The 19,181-nt window shown below is 39.9% G+C and overlaps 1 protein-coding gene across 1 annotated transcript; it reads right to left on the bottom strand.

The window, feature by feature from the left end:
* Positions 1-1,352: 1,352 nt before the first annotated feature.
* On the bottom strand, positions 1,353-2,285 carry LOC120877725 (olfactory receptor 2A12-like). Its single transcript, XM_040260082.1, has one exon. It carries the CDS (start codon positions 2,283-2,285, stop codon positions 1,353-1,355), a length of 933 nt encoding a protein of 310 aa, XP_040116016.1.
* Between the last annotated feature and the right edge of the window lie 16,896 nt (positions 2,286-19,181).

Here is a 19,181-nt window from a genome sequence, read left to right as displayed (position 1 = left end):
AAAACAGGTAGTAGACCTGGTATTAGTAACATTAGATCTTTGAGTTAAGTACTTTCTTTGTTACAACCCACTGCACCTTTGTTCTACAAGAATGTAACTTTATTTAGTACTTTGAGGGTGATACAGAGTAAAGAAAAAACACTTCTAGGAAAAAAGAGTTTTCTGGTTGATAGACAATTATCCAAGAAGAGAGCCATAAAAATGTTAACAGGCCTCTTGGCCAGAAGATAATGTAAACCACCTGAGACCTTTTGTATACAGGAAGGTATGCAAAGAGAAACCCTGGTCTCAATGAGGGTCAGGACTGCTGCCCCTACATAACTCTGCATATTCCATTATTTCTTTATGTACAACTTGGGGTATATAAGCTGACTTTGAAAGTGGAGTCTTTGGAGTCTTGCACTGATGCTGGGCTTCCCCATGTCGTTCTTTTCTCCCCTTTTTCGGCTGAATTCCCATCTGGAGTGGGGAGGCTCACCACGTCTACTTACTTGCCCTGGCTGCTAAGATCCACGCAAAAGGGAGCCTAAGGCGGGGCACCCTTAGATATTCAAGTGGACTCTGGTGGCCTAATGTAGATGGTGCAAACCTCTTGTCTCGAGGTTTTATTGGTTTTCCCCGTAAACCAAGTTATTCAGCATTTTTTTCTCCACCTAAATTTCCTACTATACTATTTCATCCTAATCTAATCTTATATTTTCTAAATACATAAGTTTTCCTTGCCTATCCATCTCCCCTTTGAATCACTCTGGATTCACTGGGGCTGGAGCCCGGCAAGAAGGGAGCCTAAGGCAGGACACCCTTCGATATTCAAGTGGGCGCCAGTGGCCTAACGTAGATGGTGCAAACTTCTTGTCTTGAGGTTTTATTGGTTTTCCCCATAAACCAAGTTATTCAGCATCTTTTCTCCACCTAAATTTCCTACTATACTATTTCTTCCTAATCTAATCTTATATTTTCTAAATACATAAGTTTTCCTCGCCTATCTGTCTCTCCTTCAAATCACCCTGGATCCACTGGGGTTGGACCACGGCACTCCTGATCCTGCTACCCTGGGACAGAGAAGAAAAGCAGTTATGGAAGGTCAAATGCCATAAGTTTGCCTAAAATCTTCACTGCATATCTTCTTGACTTTTGGATAGTTTGGGGTGCTGCAAACTCCTGTGTGGGTTCAATGAAGGCAATTAGATCTTTATTATGACATCTCCATGGAGGAAGGGAGTTGGGGGTTTCTCTTGTGCCTTCTTGCTGATGTTACTTTGTAGAATCTTCATCCTTAAGTCATGTATTTTGATGGGAAATTTTCTTGACTGTTAGAAGAAAAATTCACTACACCATAATTCTGCTCTGTGTCACACTGATCTATTTTTCTGCAATACTTTGTGGAAGGCAGCCTTCACTTGAGCATTCCGTACACTGTAGACAAGAGGGTTCAGCAATGGGTTGAAGAAGGTGTAAAACAGGAAAAGGATTTTCTGCTGTTCCTCTTGGTGACTACTGTCAGGGGCCAAGTACACCATCATGGCTATGCCAAAGTAGAACCCAACCACACAGAGGTGGGAGGAGCAGGTAGAGAAGGCTTTCTTGCGGCCCTCCTTTGACTGGATCTTCAGGATGGCCCAGAGGATGCGCACGTAGGAGACCAGCATCAGGGAAAGGGGCACAACTAGGATAAACACACCATCAGCAAAGAGGAACATTTCATTGATCCAGATGTCACCACAGGTCACTTTGAGGACAGAGCTAATTTCACAGAAAAAGTGGTTTACCTTCTGGGGCCCACAGAAGGGCAGCCGTAGAAACAGACTTACTTGGACTATGGCCAGGGAAAATCCACACACCCAGCAAGCGATGGCCAGGAATGTGCACACCCTCCAGTTCATGATGACCATGTACTGCAGTGGGTGGCAGATCGCCACAAACCTGTCATAGGACATCACCACCAAAGTCAGGCACTCCACAGAAGCAAAGGCCAAATAGGAAACCATCTGCATGGTGCATGAGAAATAGGAGATGGTTTTCTTGTGTTTCACTAGGTTTGCCAGCATATTTGGTAAATTGCTGGAAGCATAGGCTACGTCAGTGATGGCCAGATGAGACAGGAAGTAGTACATGGGGGTGTGTAATCTGGGGTCAAGCGAGATGAGTCCCAAGATCATGCCATTTGCCAGCAGGTTGAAGGTATATAACAGGATGAAGATAACAAAGAGGAGCAATTCCATGTCTTCACTGAGCTGGAATCCCACCAGAATGAATTCTGCGATCCATGATTGGTTGCCCTCCATTCCCAAAGGCAGTCTCTAAGGGACTGAAGTGTGATGGGAAGGTCAGGGCTGGACAGCAAGGAAAATCAATTACTTATGGGAAGTAAATTCAAAAGAAGTTTGTGTGCTTGTCCCTACTTCAATGAGATTTCTTTAAAATGTTTCTCAGCATGTTTGTTTTTCTTACTTTATTGTGAAGTTATCAAAATGTAAGATAAATATCAGAAATATAAACAATATTAGTATACACCCTTTACCAATTTTTTCATTTGCTTTATCATTTCTCTCTCCCTCTCTCTGAACCATAAAACATTTAAGCGCATCTTAAGGCCCGCTTATCTCCAAACTGTTTGATCTTTTTAAGAGCAAGAATCATGAGATGATAACATGATTCACTATTTTAGGTATAGCATTTCAGCCCCTCTGGTCCAAGACTGAAGTCCAATGTCACATATAATATTTTACCACCTCTAATCTGAAAATTAATCAGTTTTCTTTCCTTGACATTGATATTTTTGAAGACTATGAGTTCTTATTTTGTATAATATCTCTCAGTTGCGGTTTTCCATGGATTTCCCATGTTTCACTTAACATTATAAATTTTTGGTAGGAAAAAATGTAACTCGTTAATCTTAAAACTTTTTATGAATACACAAATAATGTTAAGTAATCCCAATATAGGTGATCCCAATATAGGTGATCCCAATATAGGTGATGCTACTGTGTATTACTTGGTTAAGGTGGTATCTCCAAGTTAATTCCATTATATTTTTAAAGAGATGAGAATATCAGACCACCTTATCTGCCTCCTGAGAAATCTTTATGCAGGTCAGGAAGCAATAGTTAGAACTGGACATGGACCAACAGACTGGTTCCAAATAGGAAAAGGAGTATGTCAAGGCTGTATATTATCACCCTGCTTAAAATTATGCAGAGTACATCATGAGAAATGCTGGATTGGATGAAGCACAAGCTGCAATCAAGATTGTTGGGAGAAATATCAATAACCTCAAACATGCAGATGACTCCACCCTTATGGCAGAAAGCAAAGAACTTCAGAACCTCTTGATGAAAGTGAAAGAGGAGAGTGAAAAACCTGGCTTAAAGCTCAACATTCAGAAAACTAAGATCATAGCATCTGGTCCCATCACTTCATGGGAAATAGAGGGGAAAACAATGGAAACAGTGACAGACTTTACTTTGGGGGGGGGCTCCAAAATCACTGCAGATGATGACTGCAGCCATGAAATTAAAAGATGCTTGCTCCTTGGAAGAAAAGTTATGACTAACCTAGACAGCATATTAAAAAGCAGAGACGTTACTTTGCCAACAAAGGTCCGTCTAGTCAAAGCTATGGTTTTACCAGTAGTCATGTATGAATGTGAGAGTTGGACTATAAAAAAAAAATTTGAGCACCGAAGAATTGATGCTTTTGAACTGTGGTGTTGGAGAAGACTCTTAAGAGTCCCTTGGACTGCAAGGAGATCCAGCCAGTCTGTCCTAAAGGAAATCAGTCCTGAACATTCATTGGAAGGACTGATGCTGAAGCTGAAACTCTAATACTTTGGCTACCTGGTGTAAAGAACTAACTCATTGGAAAAGACCCTGATGCTGGGAAAGATTGAAGGTGGGAGGAGAAGGGGATGACAGAGGATGAAATGGTTAGATGGCATCATGAACTCAATGCACATGAGTTTGAGTAAACTCTTGGAGTTGGTTATAGACAGGGAGGCCTGGCGTGCTGCATGCAGTCCATGGGGTAGCAAAGAGTCAGACATGACTGAGCGACTGAAATGAACTGAACTAAACTGAATTCATAATTTTAAGTACTTTGTTCCTTCTGGCTTAAATTATTCTGTACTTATCTTGTAGATTTTTTTTTTTACTTCAGCTTTGAATCAAGTTATTTCACTAAAAACATTTAGTTTCTCCATAATTGAAAAAGACACATGTACCCCAATGTTCCCCACAGCACTATTTACAATAGCTAGGACATGAAAACAACCTAGATGCCCTTTAACAGATGAATGGATAAAGAGGCCGTGGCGCATATATATACAATGGAACGCTATTCAGTCATAAAAAGGAATACATTGGAATCAGTTCTAATGAGGTGCATGAACTTAAGAGTCTATTATACAGAGTGAAGCAATTCAGAAAGAGAAAAACAAATATTGTATATTAATGCATATATGCAGAATCTAGAAAAATGGTACTCATGAACTTATTTGCAGGACTGCAAAATAGATGCAGATGTAAAGAACAGATTTGTGGATACAGTGGGGGGAAGAAGAGGGCAGGACAGTTTGAGAGAGTAGCATTGAGACATATACATTACCGTATATAAAATTTGCTGTATGATGCAGGGAGCTCAAATCCAGTTCTCTGTGACAACTTAGATGGGTGAGATGAAAGTTCAAGAGGGAAGGGACATATGTATACCTATGGCTGATTCATGTTGATATATGGCAGAAACCAAGACAATATTGTAAGCTAATTATCCTCCAACTAAAACTTTTTTAAAAAGGGGGAAAAAATAAAGTTCATCTATATGAGTAAAAAAGAAATTTGGTTTCTTATTGAAGAATCATGTTTTTAAATCAGTATCTGGATTTATTGGATATTAAGTTATTAATATATTTATCAGGATTGTTGCCAAATTTCTAATATTCTCATTCAACAGAAACCATATACAGTTTGGGAGAGTACCTAAGTTGTTAACTGAATAATGAATCTCAGCTTCACTTATCTAATCCTAACACATGTTTACTGACTTCTTTTGGAGAACATCACTAATTTAACACTACTATTGAAGAAAATGATATAAATATTATATGAAAGTTTACCTTTTAGGCAAAAGTATATTTAGAATTAAAATTATTTACACTTTTTGGTTTTCTTTGTATTTAGATAATGCTAGGCTCTTAGAAATTTTAGAATTACAAATTAAAATTTCAATGGTTTGACTCATTCTATGAACAAATTAGCATTTATCTCATAGGAAATTTTGACATCAAGTTTTCCTAAGTCTTAGTAAAACATGACATTCCATAAAATAATACATGTGTGAAACCTATGGCCAAAAGTGATCATTGCTAATAACTTGTACATATAGTTTTCCATTATTCACTGTATCTATGTTTTTAAAAATATAATTAAATTATATAAACAGTTTTATTTCTCTCATTTAAATCATGCCAGGTACATTTTCCATATCAAAGTGTTTCAATGCAATATACTTTAAACATTTGCATACTATTTTATTGCATACAAATATTTTAATTGATTTAATGCATTACCATCTAACCAGGTTATATGTAATGTAATGGCATAGATTCAATTTTATACATATTTTTTGCATATATATTTTATTATTTTCTTATTGCATATTCCTAGACATGAAAGTTCTCAGATTTCTATCATCTTTCTACCTATATCCATCACCATCATCATCATTTATAAAAAGCAAACAAGTCAAAAAAAATCAAAACATATCAGCCCTAGAAGAAACCATTCAGTGGGAAAAGATGCTAATTTAACAATCAGAACTGTAACCTCAAGTTCACCTTTCCTGTGAAGTTGTTCCACTTCAACTTTTCTACTTTTATCACATTGATTCTCACATTTTAATCCAATTTAGCCAAACCTGATATAAAATACATTTCCTGAGGTTCATTCTACAGGCATTTTCTCCTTAAGACATCTTTTTACATATATGGTTTTAATTAAGTCTAAGATATGAATTTCTCACTTTGCTTCTAATCTATAGTTTCTTCTCACTTTGGGGCTCAAAGAGGTACTTCTGTTTCCTAGATGAATGACAAGAAGGAATGACTTGTTATTTAAAGAACTACACCATCAATTATACAGAGATGTCTTTACCAACATAGTTATTACAGGTTAAACAATATTATTATATAATTAACATCATAATTTTCAATTACAAAATGTTGCAAACTATGATGTGACTTTTATCACTCATGGCCAAAGCCTGGTTTCTAAAAAACTAACATATTCCTCAATAATATGAGAAAAATATCTAAAGATAGATGATATATATGATTTTAATTCCTATGCTTGGACTTTATATCATGGAAGGAATTAGTAATTAAAATATTCTGGAAATTATTATATATCCTTGTGAAGAATATCAGGTTTAGTTATCCTCAGATGAGGACAACCATCCCTGAAGAGGAATTCTGGAAGCAAATCACGGTAAGCTAAATTGGTACAGGTACCAGCTTCCTTGCTACAAAAGGAAAAATAACAGGATCTTTATCAAATGGCCAGAGGGTTTCTCCCAGCCACTTACTAACACCTCTCTACTGAGCAGAAAGGAAAGGAGCTCCAGTGTTCTCACTGCCCTGGCAGGAGGACATATCTAGGATGTAGAAGGAACAGATGGTTCTCAGCCAAGGAAGAAATGAAAGACAGTGAAGGACAAGTCACATAACACCTCTGGCTTCATCACATATAAGGGAGGCAAACGGTCTAGATGATCTTATGTCCCTTTTAGTTTGACACTACAATTCAGGGACATTGAGTTTCACCAGCTTCTGCCCACACATGGGGCACCAGGGAGGGGCTCTGACTAGGAGGAGTAAGACACCTATATCAGTCACATCTGATATCCACGGATATCACATGTGGATATCAGATATGATATCACATGTGGATATCAGATATGATATCGCATGTGGATATCAGATGTGACTCTGAGACCCCAGAACAGAGCAAGAAAGGGGTCTTCAAAAGAGTGTTTTTTTTTTCTTTTTCCTGAACCTGATGATTCTGCCAGCCTTCTCTCCTGCTCTTCTTAAACCATTAATCAATGTGTAAGCAAGGATTTATATAACTGGGAGCTGCTACTATTTCTGGTTATTTTTCTCAATTTGGGCTGGAATGTAGAGGAAAACTCACAGAGGTGGGGAATGGCTGGAGCTGAGTCACCTGTTCCCTGGAGTGAGTGCAGTGGATGGTTGAGTCCCAGACACCTTTTCTGTCCTGACAGAGAAGAATTGAGGGTGCTCAGGATCATCTAGAAGTGAGGGTTTTAGAGTCTGATCACTTAAAACCAGCCCATCCCCAGAGGCATTCCTGTCGAGTTCAGGGAACAAATTACTAAGCGTCTTCTCACCATTCTGTCTTCCTTACAGACTAGAGCAAAACCTACCCCTCTCCTCTCGGGTCTTCAGCTTGCTGTCAGTGTGCATGTGTGTATATGTATGAGTGATGAGTGTGTGAGAGTGTGTGTGTGTGTGTGCCTGCTTATGCTGAGAAGAACTATGTTAGAATTGCAGGTTGTCCTTCATCAAGAGGATGTTGATATAGGAATTTAATAGATCTCAGCCATACATTATGAACCATGTCCCACAGTACAATCCCCAAGGATATGTATGTGTTGTGTAATTTTCTTGAAATTGCTCCTCTCCATATCCTACTTTTGGAAAGTTTCATGATGTAATAAATGTTACCCTCATGGAGCTTGTTAAGCCAACCCCTCCAAGGACTGTATTTTCCTTCAGGGGTACAGTTTTGCTGAAAAGTGTTAATATGAAAGTTTCTATTAATTCCCATTGCAAATACTACTATTTAGTTGGAAAAAATGGAGATTGAACCCAGTCCCTCAGTGCTTTCCTGACTTCTTCGGGTTTCAAGCTACTCCCCAAGTATTTGTCCACTTTCTAAAACATTCCCCCTAAATACATATCCTATATTTAGAGAATCCATTGTAATCTCTCTGCTTTAAACATTTAGATGTTAAACTTGGATGATGGATGGCTTTGTCAGATCTAGAGAAAGCATGCAATCATAATACCTGAGATCCCTTCAAATTCATGAGTATTCACATTAATTTGGCTCTTACTGCTATCAGTTCAGTTCAGTTGCTCAGTCATGTCCGACTCTTTGCGACCCCATGAATCGCAGTACGCCAGGCCTCCCTGTCCATCACCAACTCCCGGAATTCACTCAGATTCACATCCATCGAGTCAGTGATGCCATCCAGCCATCTCATCCTCGGTTGTCCCCTTCTCCTCCTACCCCCAACCCCTCCCAGCATCAGAGTCTTTTCCAATGAGTCAACCCTTCGCATAAGGTGGCCAAAGTACTGGAGTTTCAGCTTTAGCATCATTCCTTCTAAAGAAATCCCAGGGTTGATCTCCTTCAGAATGGACTGGTTGGATCTCCTTGCAGTCCAAGGGACTCTCAAGAGTTTTCTCCAACACCACAGTTCAAAAGCATCAATTCTTTAGCACTCAGCTTTCTTCACAGTCCAACTCTCACATCCATACATGACCATGGGAAAAACCATAGCCTTGACTAGATGGACCTTAGTCGGCAAAGTAATGTCTCTGCTTTTGAATATGCTATCTAGGTTGGTCATAACTTTCCTTCCAAGGAGTAAGTGTCTTTTAATTTCATGGCTGCAGTCACCATCTGCAGTGATTTTGGAGCCCAGAAAAATAAAGTCTGACACTGTTTCCACTGTTTCCCCATCTATTTCCCATGAAGTGATGGGACCGGATGCCATGATCTTCGTTTTCTGAATGTTGAGCTTTAAGCCAACTTTTTCACTCTCCTCTTTCACTTTCATCAAGAGTTTACTTACTGCTATAAATCATACTAAATTTCTCTAGTCTTCTCTCTCAGATGAAAATGCCCTATTTTTTCACTCTTTAAATCTCCCACCTATTCTCTCACTCACAGTTTCACCAGCTGAATGATAGTAGCTGAGAACATAAAAGAAATCGCGTGACAAAGTTCACAATCTCTACCATCACATTCACACTTTGTTGCTGTTCAGTCACTAAGTCATGTCCAACTCTCTGTGACACCATGGACTGAAGCATGCCGACTTCCCTGTCCTTCACTGTTTCTCAGAGTTTGTTCAAACTCATGTCCATTGAGTCAGTGATACTATTCAATCATTTCATCCTCTGCCACCCACTTCTCCTTTTGCCTTCAATTTTTCCCAGCATCAGGGTCTTTTCCAATTAGCTGACTCTTCTCATCAGGTGGCCAAAGTACTGGAGCTTTCACAGTTACTAAATGTATGCATTTGTCCCAACTTCTCTGCTGTTATTATTGAGTCACTAGTTTGTGCTTAGTAAAGGCCAGCCTTTCACTTATGTGAGGAATCCCATGCAATTGGTTATCATCAAGAAGATAAGAGATAACAAGTGCTAGAGAGGATGTGGGTGGGGGGGGGCAGGTGGGAAGGAAACTTTATATGCTCTTGGTGGGAATGAAAGTTGGTTCAACCATTATGAAAAATCACATGGAGGTTCTTTAAGGAATTAAAAATAGAACCATGATATGACGCAGCAATTCCTTTTCTGGTTATAATCCCAAAGGAGATGAAAACAGGATTTCAATGGCTTTCAAACAGGATTTCACATGCCACCCCCCATGTTTACTGAAGCATTGTTCTCCATGGCCAAGACAGGGAGACAACATAAGTGCTCATCAGTGGATAAATGGATAAAGAAGGTGTCGTATACATGCGTATTCAGCCACGAGAGAGGAGGACATTCTGCCATTTGCAAAAACATGGCTGGACCGCGAGCATACTATGCTAAGATAAACCAGACCAAGAAAGACAAGTATGGTATCACTGATATGAGGAATCGCGACAAGACAGACTTCATAAAAAGAGAGTAAAATGGGAGTTACCAGGGGATTTGGAAAAGAGGACAGGATTAATGTTGCTTAGGGTACAAATTTAACAGTGAGTAGTAAATCAGCCCTAGAGACCTAATGGACAGTATAGTTCATACAGACAACAACATAGTATTATAATCGAACTTGGTGAGCTACTAGACTTTAATTACTCCAACCACTATAAAAAAAGGAAACTATGTATTGTGAAAGAGGTGCTAATTATTGTTACAATGACAATCACATTACAACATACAAATGTAACAAATGAACACTGTACACCTTAAATTTACAAAATGTTCTATGTCAAGTGTATTTCAGTGTAAAATATAATGATTGTTTGGCAGAAACCAACACACTGTAAAGCAATTATCCTCCAATTAAATAAATACGATGAAAGGCAAATTTTAGAAAATAATAGTAAGTAATACAACCTCAAACAAAGAAGCTTATGAAAATAAATCCTTAATCAGAGTTGGAAGAGCTTTTAATCTCATTTACTCCACCCTTTATTTAAAAAGCTTCGGTTTCAGTCCCTACTGCAGGTATGATATATTATGCAAAGTAATATCATGGGTTATACACCTTTAGAAACAGTGTTTCTATTTTTGAAATTAATAATCCAGCTAGGGAATATTTTCTAGATATTATTATAATAACATTTTACATTAAAAATAAATTCTTGATATTTGCATTTTCTCTTTTCTCTCCTCAGGATGCTTAGTAATTTCAATGAAAAAAGTTGCTTTCTACAGGACAGTAGATATGTTTTATTGTTTAAAGGACTATTGATAAGTAATATACATCAAGCTGCTTCTTTCACAACTGATAAGCATTAACTATAATGTCCATCAAAACAGTGAATTAGAATTGTACATATACAACACCATATTGGCCTTGACAGCTGTTCAAATTCTATTTTTATTTCTCCTCTCAAAGTCCTAACACTTTCCTATCAGTAAGTCCTTTTCCTCATTTCTAACATATATTATGATTACTACTTCATTCATTCAGCCATTTTTTCATACTTGTGTTCATTCAAAAATATTTAGTAAGTCTTCACTATAGGTCAAGCACTTGTGATTACTATAACAGACAGAAATATTGTTTTTTAAGAATATTTACAAATTTTTTAAGTTTAAAAAAATGTAATATTATTTACATGAATATTTGAACTATTGAAGTTGTTCCTAATAATGTATAAGGGATATTAAACATTCTATATTGTGACTAAATATTGCATATGCAAAACAACATGGTAATGTAGCTAGCTTTGTTCTCACTGCCCTTGAAGATGAGTATGATCATACTCAAACATGTATTGACAGGACATTGTGTGTCTATGCTTAGGTTCAGTTTATGGATATTTTAAAACAAAAAGGAAGTGGAGAGAAAATAAGGGAGGGAGAAAGAGTGAAATGGTAGAGAGGAAACACAGGGAGAAAAAAAGAGAAGATACAGCAGCCCTCCCATCAGTTCCTCACTGTGACTTCACAGTTCCTGCAGGGGGAGTAGGGGTGTGTAGGGATGAGTCTGGGGGTGGGGTGGGGTGACATATGTAACACAGGAAAGGGGAAGCTGAGTGCTGGATAGCTATAGAGAGGTTGGAACCAAAAGGACTTTTGAAAAGTTGGTAGAATTTAGATGATTGCTGTCAAAGACAAAACTAAGTCTGAGACACAATTTTTGAAAGTGTGAGCTTCCCTGGTGGCTCAGACAGTAAAGAATCTGCCTGCAGTGCAAGAGGCCTGGGGTTTTAATCATCGACTTTTGGGGCAAATCCATCAGCTGTTACCTTTATGTCAGTAGAGGTACAGTAGCAAGGACAGTAAGTTTCTACAGTAAAAAGAGGAAACACTGAGACAAGTCTCTGAGTGGCAAACATTCTACCATGGCAGGAATTTTCTTTTTTGAAGTGGAGAAGTCTTTCTAATTGAACTTTAAGGACATTTGGCAGTCCTTGGTTGGCTACAAGGGGGGAAGGGTGCATTTTAAAGACACTCAAAGGCAGAAGGGTTGCCAGTTTTACAGTGAAGTATTTTTCGGTGTTCCATTTCTTCAAACAAGTGGGCGGTTTAGGTGGTTTGGGCAGGGGGAGCATTTACACTGGCACAATGGTCCTCACGGGGCTGGTGGCAGCTATGGCAGGCAGCTGTCATTAGGAAAGATGTGGCGGCCACCTGGCATGGAAAGCCACAGGAATGAGGAGATAATAAATAAACAAGGAGTCTTGCTGTTTAAACACCAAGGAGACCACCCTAGTGAAAAAGAGCATGAGAAATGAAACTTGTGCCACCAAAAGATGGAACGTGAATGCCTATAATTAGAATTTGGATTTGATGGACCAGAACTTTGGCTATCTATCATTTACAGGGTTTTGAAAAGAAATGTGGATTTTAAAAAACCCAAATTTAAAGATGGTTATATGAGAGACTTATTAATAGAGACCATCTGGCTTATAAGTGAGTCACTACTAGGCATAGAGATGTTACTTTGAAAATGATTCTGATCTTGAGAATCCACATGTTCTTTGTGAAAGTCACTCAGCTGTGTCTGACTCTGCGACCCCATGGACTATACAGTCCATGGAATTCTCCAGGCCAGAATACTGGAGTGGGTAGTCTTTCCCTTCTCCAGGGGATCTTCCCAACCCAGGGACTGAACCCAGGTCTCCCACACTGTAGCGGACTGTTTCCCAGCTGAGCCACAAAGGAACCCAAGAATACCGAAGTGGGTAGCCGATCCCTTTTCCAGCAGATCTTCCTGACCCAGGAATCGAACTGGGGTCTCCTGCATTGCAGGCGGATTCTTTCCCAACTGAACTATCAGGGAAGCCCACATGTTCTTTATAGGAAGGGGGAGAAAAAAACTTCCAAGCATTTAAGCCTTTGAGGAAAACACATGTACACACACACACACACACAAAATTTCGGAATACCAGATACGGAGAGAAAATTCTGCCCATCATACTTAGTGGAAAATACAAAGCTACCTCCAGGAATGAAGAGTGTGTACAGATTAAGAAAAATACTTAAGCATTACATGTTATCCATAGAAACCCATTTTTCAAGACATTTTATCCAGACTCTTTGAGTCAACTAGTCAAAAACAGCTACACAAGAGAAAAGCACTAGAAAAGAAGTAGCTTCTTCTACAGTTAAGGATGTGGAATTTATTTACAATGTGAATCAGTGAAATTTATTTCTTTAAATTCTTGAATAAGGAGAGACTTTAACCAATTATTTCAGATTTGTGTTCTATTCACCAGGTAAGAGACCCAAGTTACCAAAGTTATTATCAGTGCATCCCATTTCCCTCCAAGACAAATTCAAACCACAACTCTTAGCAAAGCTTAAACAAACAAACACCTCATGTCACATGAAATAACCACTGTTCCCTTTTCTGGGCATCCTCCAAGCGCTGATGTCTTTAAGCACCCCGAGAGCGGTCTGCCAGTTATAAAGAAGCCATAGTTAGGGTAGCCCTTTGAATAATGGCAAACTATGCCCGTAAGTAAAGAAAGACTAAGGTAAAAGTTTCAGGCCCTTACCTTCAGTCTCTCTCTCACTCACTGCAGGTTCAGAGCTGGAACGGAAACTCGGTGGACTTGGGAAAACTGAAGTTTTCTTTGTTGTGTTTCTCAAAGACCACAGCTGATTGAAGACTCTGGTGACTTTCAGCAGCAAATTTTAGTACAATTCTGGATGTTTCTGCCAAAGTTTCTTGGTCAGTAATGGCGGCTCCTTTTCAGAAGAGCTCTCCCACTTACAGTCTTATTTCTTTTTCCCTAAGCTCAGCACCTCCTGCAGCTTTTCCTCTGCCTAAACTGGCTGGTGGTCAAAACGTTTCTTGCCTACCCAGATAAAAGACTTCAGAGAGCAGTGACTAGCTACTGGGTTTGGACGCTTAAAGGGCACTTCAAAATCACCTGGGAACTTTTGACAATTCAGATGCCAGACTATGGCATCCTCATTCTGAGCTCGAGGGTCTGGGGTGGAGTCCTGGCTGGCTAGTTTGTCAGGCTCCCCATGTGATGCGGTGACAACGGTGACGCTGGGAACACTGGTTAAAATAACTCCAAAGATGTTACTAGATGATGGGGGCGGGGCGGGGAGCGATGTTTTTGTAAAATAATCCAAATTTTATTCTGTTCCCCAAATAACCGTTAAATAGGAGAACATTAGGGAGGACCGTTTGGATTAAGAGAACCTGGCCTTTCTTAGATCTATCTCACCTGCAGGAAATTAGAAGGGGGAGAAGGAATCCACATTACAATCACGCTGCATTAGTTTTCCCCACCCCTTTGTCTTGTTGAACAAGGCCTTTGGGGCTCGGGGAGGGGACTCTGGATATGAGGAACCAACAAAGATACTTTCCCCTGCAAGGAGATCCAACCAGTCCATCCTAAAGGAAACCAGTCCTGAATATTCATTGGAAGGACTGATGCTGAAGCTGAAACTCCAAGACTTTGGCCACCTGATGCAAAGAACTGCTTCATTTGAAAAGACCCTGATTCTGGGAAAGATTGAAGGTGGGAGGAGAAGGGGACGGCAGAGGATGAGATGGTTGGATGGCATCACCGATTCAACAGACATGAGTTTGAGTAAGCTCCGGGAGTTGGTGATGGACAGGGAAGCCTGGCGTGCTGCAGTCCATGGGGTCACAAACAGTCGGACACAACTGAGGAACTGGACTGAACTGAACTGAAGAGTGGATCTGTCTCCCCACCACTTCGCCTGTGAATCTCAGTAGAGGAGAATCTTGACCTTTTCCTAAGGCAGTTTCAAAATACCTTCAACCAGTTCTTTTCCCAGTTTACATTGATACACTCCAGTCCTTACAAAGAGTGCCAGATGGTAGAGAATCAAAAGTGACTTCTTAGGGTGAGAACCTGACTGGCCACATGGAACTTCCCATCGAGGCCCTCTAGGAATCTTCCTGATATCCTCTCCCACCACATCCTTTAACCCTTCATCTACTCAGCACCTTCCCCTCCAGTCCGAGAATCTCCTGACATCATGTCTTTGGATTATACATCTCTCTCAGTCCACCCCCTCTCTCAGGGGTGATCAAAGAGGGATTTTCCTTTGAGGTAGTTTATCTTATGGGCTATTCCTTGACCGGTATCATCTTGATCACCTGGAAACTTGTTGAAAATGCAAAATCTTGGACCTCACTCTAAATTTACGGAATCAGAGACTGCACAGTGGAGTCCAGCAATCAGAGTTTTAAAAATTCTCCAAGTGGTTCTGGTGCAAACTAAGGTTTGAGAACCACTGCTGTCTCATGTCTTCTCTTGTCTTATCCTTTGAAAGAGAGAGAGAGAAAGAAGAGGACTTACTTTTACTCTTGTCTGGAACCTGTATGGGAAAGGGAAAGACAATAAACAAGTAATAAATAAATCCACTGAAAATAGAAAAAAAAAACAAGTTTGCCCATATAAAAGATAACCATAGCTTATTCAAGATACTTACATTTGGTTAAAGATCTCTTTGAGTCTCCATGGCTGCAGTTGAGAAGATGCTTATGCTTTCAATGAAGAAATTTGGCCAAGTTGATCCTTAATATTTCTTACAATTCAATGGATCCATGAGTTTTAGGATTAATAAGAAGCAGCAAGGAGTAAGAATCATTTATAGAAAGAAATGCTGTATTAAGTCATGGAATACATATATATTTAAAGACAACTTCTCAGATAAAATGATTTTGTGCCCACATCACAGTTTCATTTCAAATATGCTGGTAAACAAGAAGTTGCTGGGCTTCCCTGAAGGTTTAGACAGTAAAGAATCTTCTTGTCAATACAGGAGGCCTAGGTTTGATTCCTGGTCAAGAAGATCCCCTGGAGAAGGAAATGGCAACCTTCTCCAGTGTTCTTGCCTAGAGAATCCCATGGAGGGAGGAGCCTGGTGGGCTACAGTCCATGGTGACACAGATTTGGACAGCATTAAGTGACTGACACTTTATAAGCGTCACTCAAAGATGCCCCTTGCTGGTAAAAGCATTTTGTAGGAAAAAAGGGAGGCAATAACCATAAAGAAATGTCCGGTTAAAGGTGATTAGATTAGTCTCAAAATGGACTAAAATGCAAGTAAGTGCCAAAACTGATAGTCAGCTGAGTTGGCAACCCTACATTCCCAGAAAGGATCTTGAAAGATTATCAAAGTGTCTTAGAAAACTGTTGAAATTTTATCAGAATTCTAATCACTTTCAGCAGGGGCTGTGACTTGCCTCTTCCAAAAAGGCCTGTCTCACTACAGGTTTAAGACAACTCCTTCCTCAGTTTCTAGTTCCTCTCTTCTCATTGAGTTCTTTTTTACTTTTTTCACTTTTGATCAGTAATTTAAACTTCTTGAATATTCCTGATTGCTTCATCTATAAAGTGGGGGAAATAATTTCTTCCCCAAATGAAAGAATAAGGCTAGAAAAACAGAACTATCTCTTTAGAGTCTTCCAAGGTCTATGACTGACTAATCAAAACTCTGGGCTTCCCTGGTCGCTCAGAGGGTAAAGCGTATGCCCACAGGGCGGGAGATCTGGGTTCGATCCCTGGGTCGGGAAGATACATTAAAGAGGAAAGTTTTCTATTCTTGGATTCTGATTCTACCACAATGCCAAGCTATGGTAGATTTATTTATTCTATGTGATTTACCAGTGAAACACACAGTTCCTGCTATGTTTATGCATGCCCTATGCAGTTACAAAAGTTAACTCAATCTGCATGATTACCCTATGAGGCAAGTGCAATTCTTCCCATTTTACAGATGATAGAACTGAGTCAGAGATTGAGACTGAGTCACTGTTTAAATAACCAGCCCAGACACAGTGTCTGGTAAGTACCAGAGCCTGGATTTGAACTCAGGAATCTGCATTCAAAGACTGTGCTCAATAAATGGTTACTAACTGATATCCTGTCCCACTGCTTGATTCACCACTAACCAGGTTGTGCTTTGTCAGGGATGAAACAATGACAGATAATCACAAATAAGTTAAACTTTAGAGAACCCCAGTAGAAGGGAATGAACCACCTGGGCCAGGTAATTAAAGCTGGACTGTAGCCAGCTTTGGACTGTAGCCTGGCAGGCTCTAGACTCCATGGGGCTCCAACCCCATGCACTGTGGCCAGCCAGGCTTTTCTGTCCATGGAATTTCCCAGGCAAGAACACTGGAGTGGATTGCGAGTTCCTTCTCTAGGGGGTCTTCCCTACCCAGGGATCAAAGCCGTGTCTCCTGTGTCTTTACCTCTAGAGCCACTGGGGCTTCTAATTAAAGCCTAGGTCAATTTCTTCTATTGAACTGTTACCTGCTCTGATTCTTGTGTACTTATGTTTGTCATCTGTCCCTGCATTGAACCTTCTATCACCAGGGGTCCCCAGCCTCCAAGGTCTAATGCCTGGCGATCTGAGGTGCAGCTAATGTAGTAATAATAGAAATAAGAAAGTGAGAGTGAGAATTGCTCAGTCGTGTCCAACTCTTTGCAATCCCATGGACTATTCAGTCCATGGAATTCTCCAGGCCAGAATACCAGAGTGGGTAGCCTTTTCCTTCTCCAGGAGATCTTCCCAACCCAGGGATCGAACCCAGGTCTCCTGCATTGCAGCTGGATTCTTTACCAGCTGAGCCACAAGGGCAGCCCTTGAAATAAAGTAAAATAAATGAAAGCAAAATAAATGTAACATGCTTGAATCATCCCCAACCCATCCCCCCCCCACCCACCCTGTCTGTGGAAAAATTGTCTTCCATGAAACTGATTCCGTGTGCCAAATAGGTTGGGGACTGCTGTTCTACACCATAAGCACTGAGATTAGTCTTTATTTGAGAAAATAGTAGAGAAAGTGGCCGAGAAGCACCTCTTTTGAGAAATGAGAGCCCCCTACCCATGTACAGTTAGCACTTGAACAGCATGGGGATTGAACTGCGTGAACCCATTTATACCCAAATTTGTTCAAAAGTAAATACTATGGTACTATACAGTCTGTGGTTGATTGAATCCACACATACAGAAGATCCACCTGTATGGAGGGCCAGCTATAAGTTATACGTGGATTTTCAAAAGCCCATGTTGTTTAAGGATCAACTGTCAATGTTGCTGGTCACCTAGCAGGTTCTTTACATTATTCTTAAGGGAAAAAAAGGTACCATACCTGGATAGAAGATATTCCTCCCTTGATTTTTCAGAGCCCCTGACATTGTCTTGTGGCCATAAAAGATATTGCTTTCTCAGATAGTAGAAGAATGAAAGGATCCTTGCTGGGGATAAGAAACCAGAGATCTCTGAAGACTCTGAAGGCGAATGAACAATACTAATCTGGCATAAGAGCGATAACTAGTAAGTATACAACTGCTGCCAACACAACTACTTCTTCAGCTGTGAGAGGCCCCAGAGCAGGGCCCCTGATTTTGGAGGCAGAGCTCAAGTGGAGAGAGCCTTACTTCTGGGCAGCTGGACACATGACTCTTCATACCGTGTCCACAACTGGGGACAGCCCTCAGGCTTCAGGCTTGACCACTGGCCTCTAGACATTATGCACTTGAGAACAGCATTTTCTCAGTGCATGCTATGTGTCGAGCACTGTGCTGATGCAGTATCTTACTGGCAGGTCTTAATTTTCTATGACATAAGATTGGTCCTATTTCACCATGAGGGTCCTATAGTTTAAGTACTGACTCCAGCCACAAAATAAGTAGGGGAAAATGGGGTTCATTCACTTGTCTCTCTGACTCCCACCTAGCAGTGTCTGCTCTTCTAACCTGATGCATCTCTGAATCCTTGACATTTGGGTCATTGTATTGTTTTGTATAATGCCAGTGTTGTGTCCAAATGTGTGTGTGTGTGTGTGTGTGTGTGTGTGTGTATGTGTGTGTTCCCTCTTCCAGGACCTTTTCTGTGAGAATGAGAGCTTTCAGTCAGGATACAGGGTAGAATTTGTCTCCACTATGACTCACTAGAAACTTCATAACTTCCAATTACCAGAAGGCTCCTATACTGGCCCTCTCCTATAATGAAAGGTTCTGTAAGCTTTCCTGTAATGCAATGTACAATGCGGTATTCACAGCTACATCAGAACAACAAAAATATAGCTCTAACATCTTGACAGTATTACAGGAATGGAAGGGAAAATGTATAGCTAAAACAAGTGTGAAAATAAAATTATGCTAAAAAATTATACTCTAAAAATAATTTTGAACTAGATAATAGTTTAGAGATGCTATTTTTTTATTACCTTATTTTAAGAGCATTAAATTTTACTTTCTTAT

Source organism: Oryx dammah, unplaced genomic scaffold (genome assembly GCF_014754425.2).
Source record: "Oryx dammah isolate SB20612 unplaced genomic scaffold, SCBI_Odam_1.1 HiC_scaffold_18, whole genome shotgun sequence".
In the NCBI taxonomy this organism is placed as follows: Eukaryota; Metazoa; Chordata; class Mammalia; order Artiodactyla; family Bovidae; genus Oryx; species Oryx dammah.
Note: the sequence above shows the minus strand (reverse complement) of the source record. Positions and strands in the feature narration are given on the sequence as shown.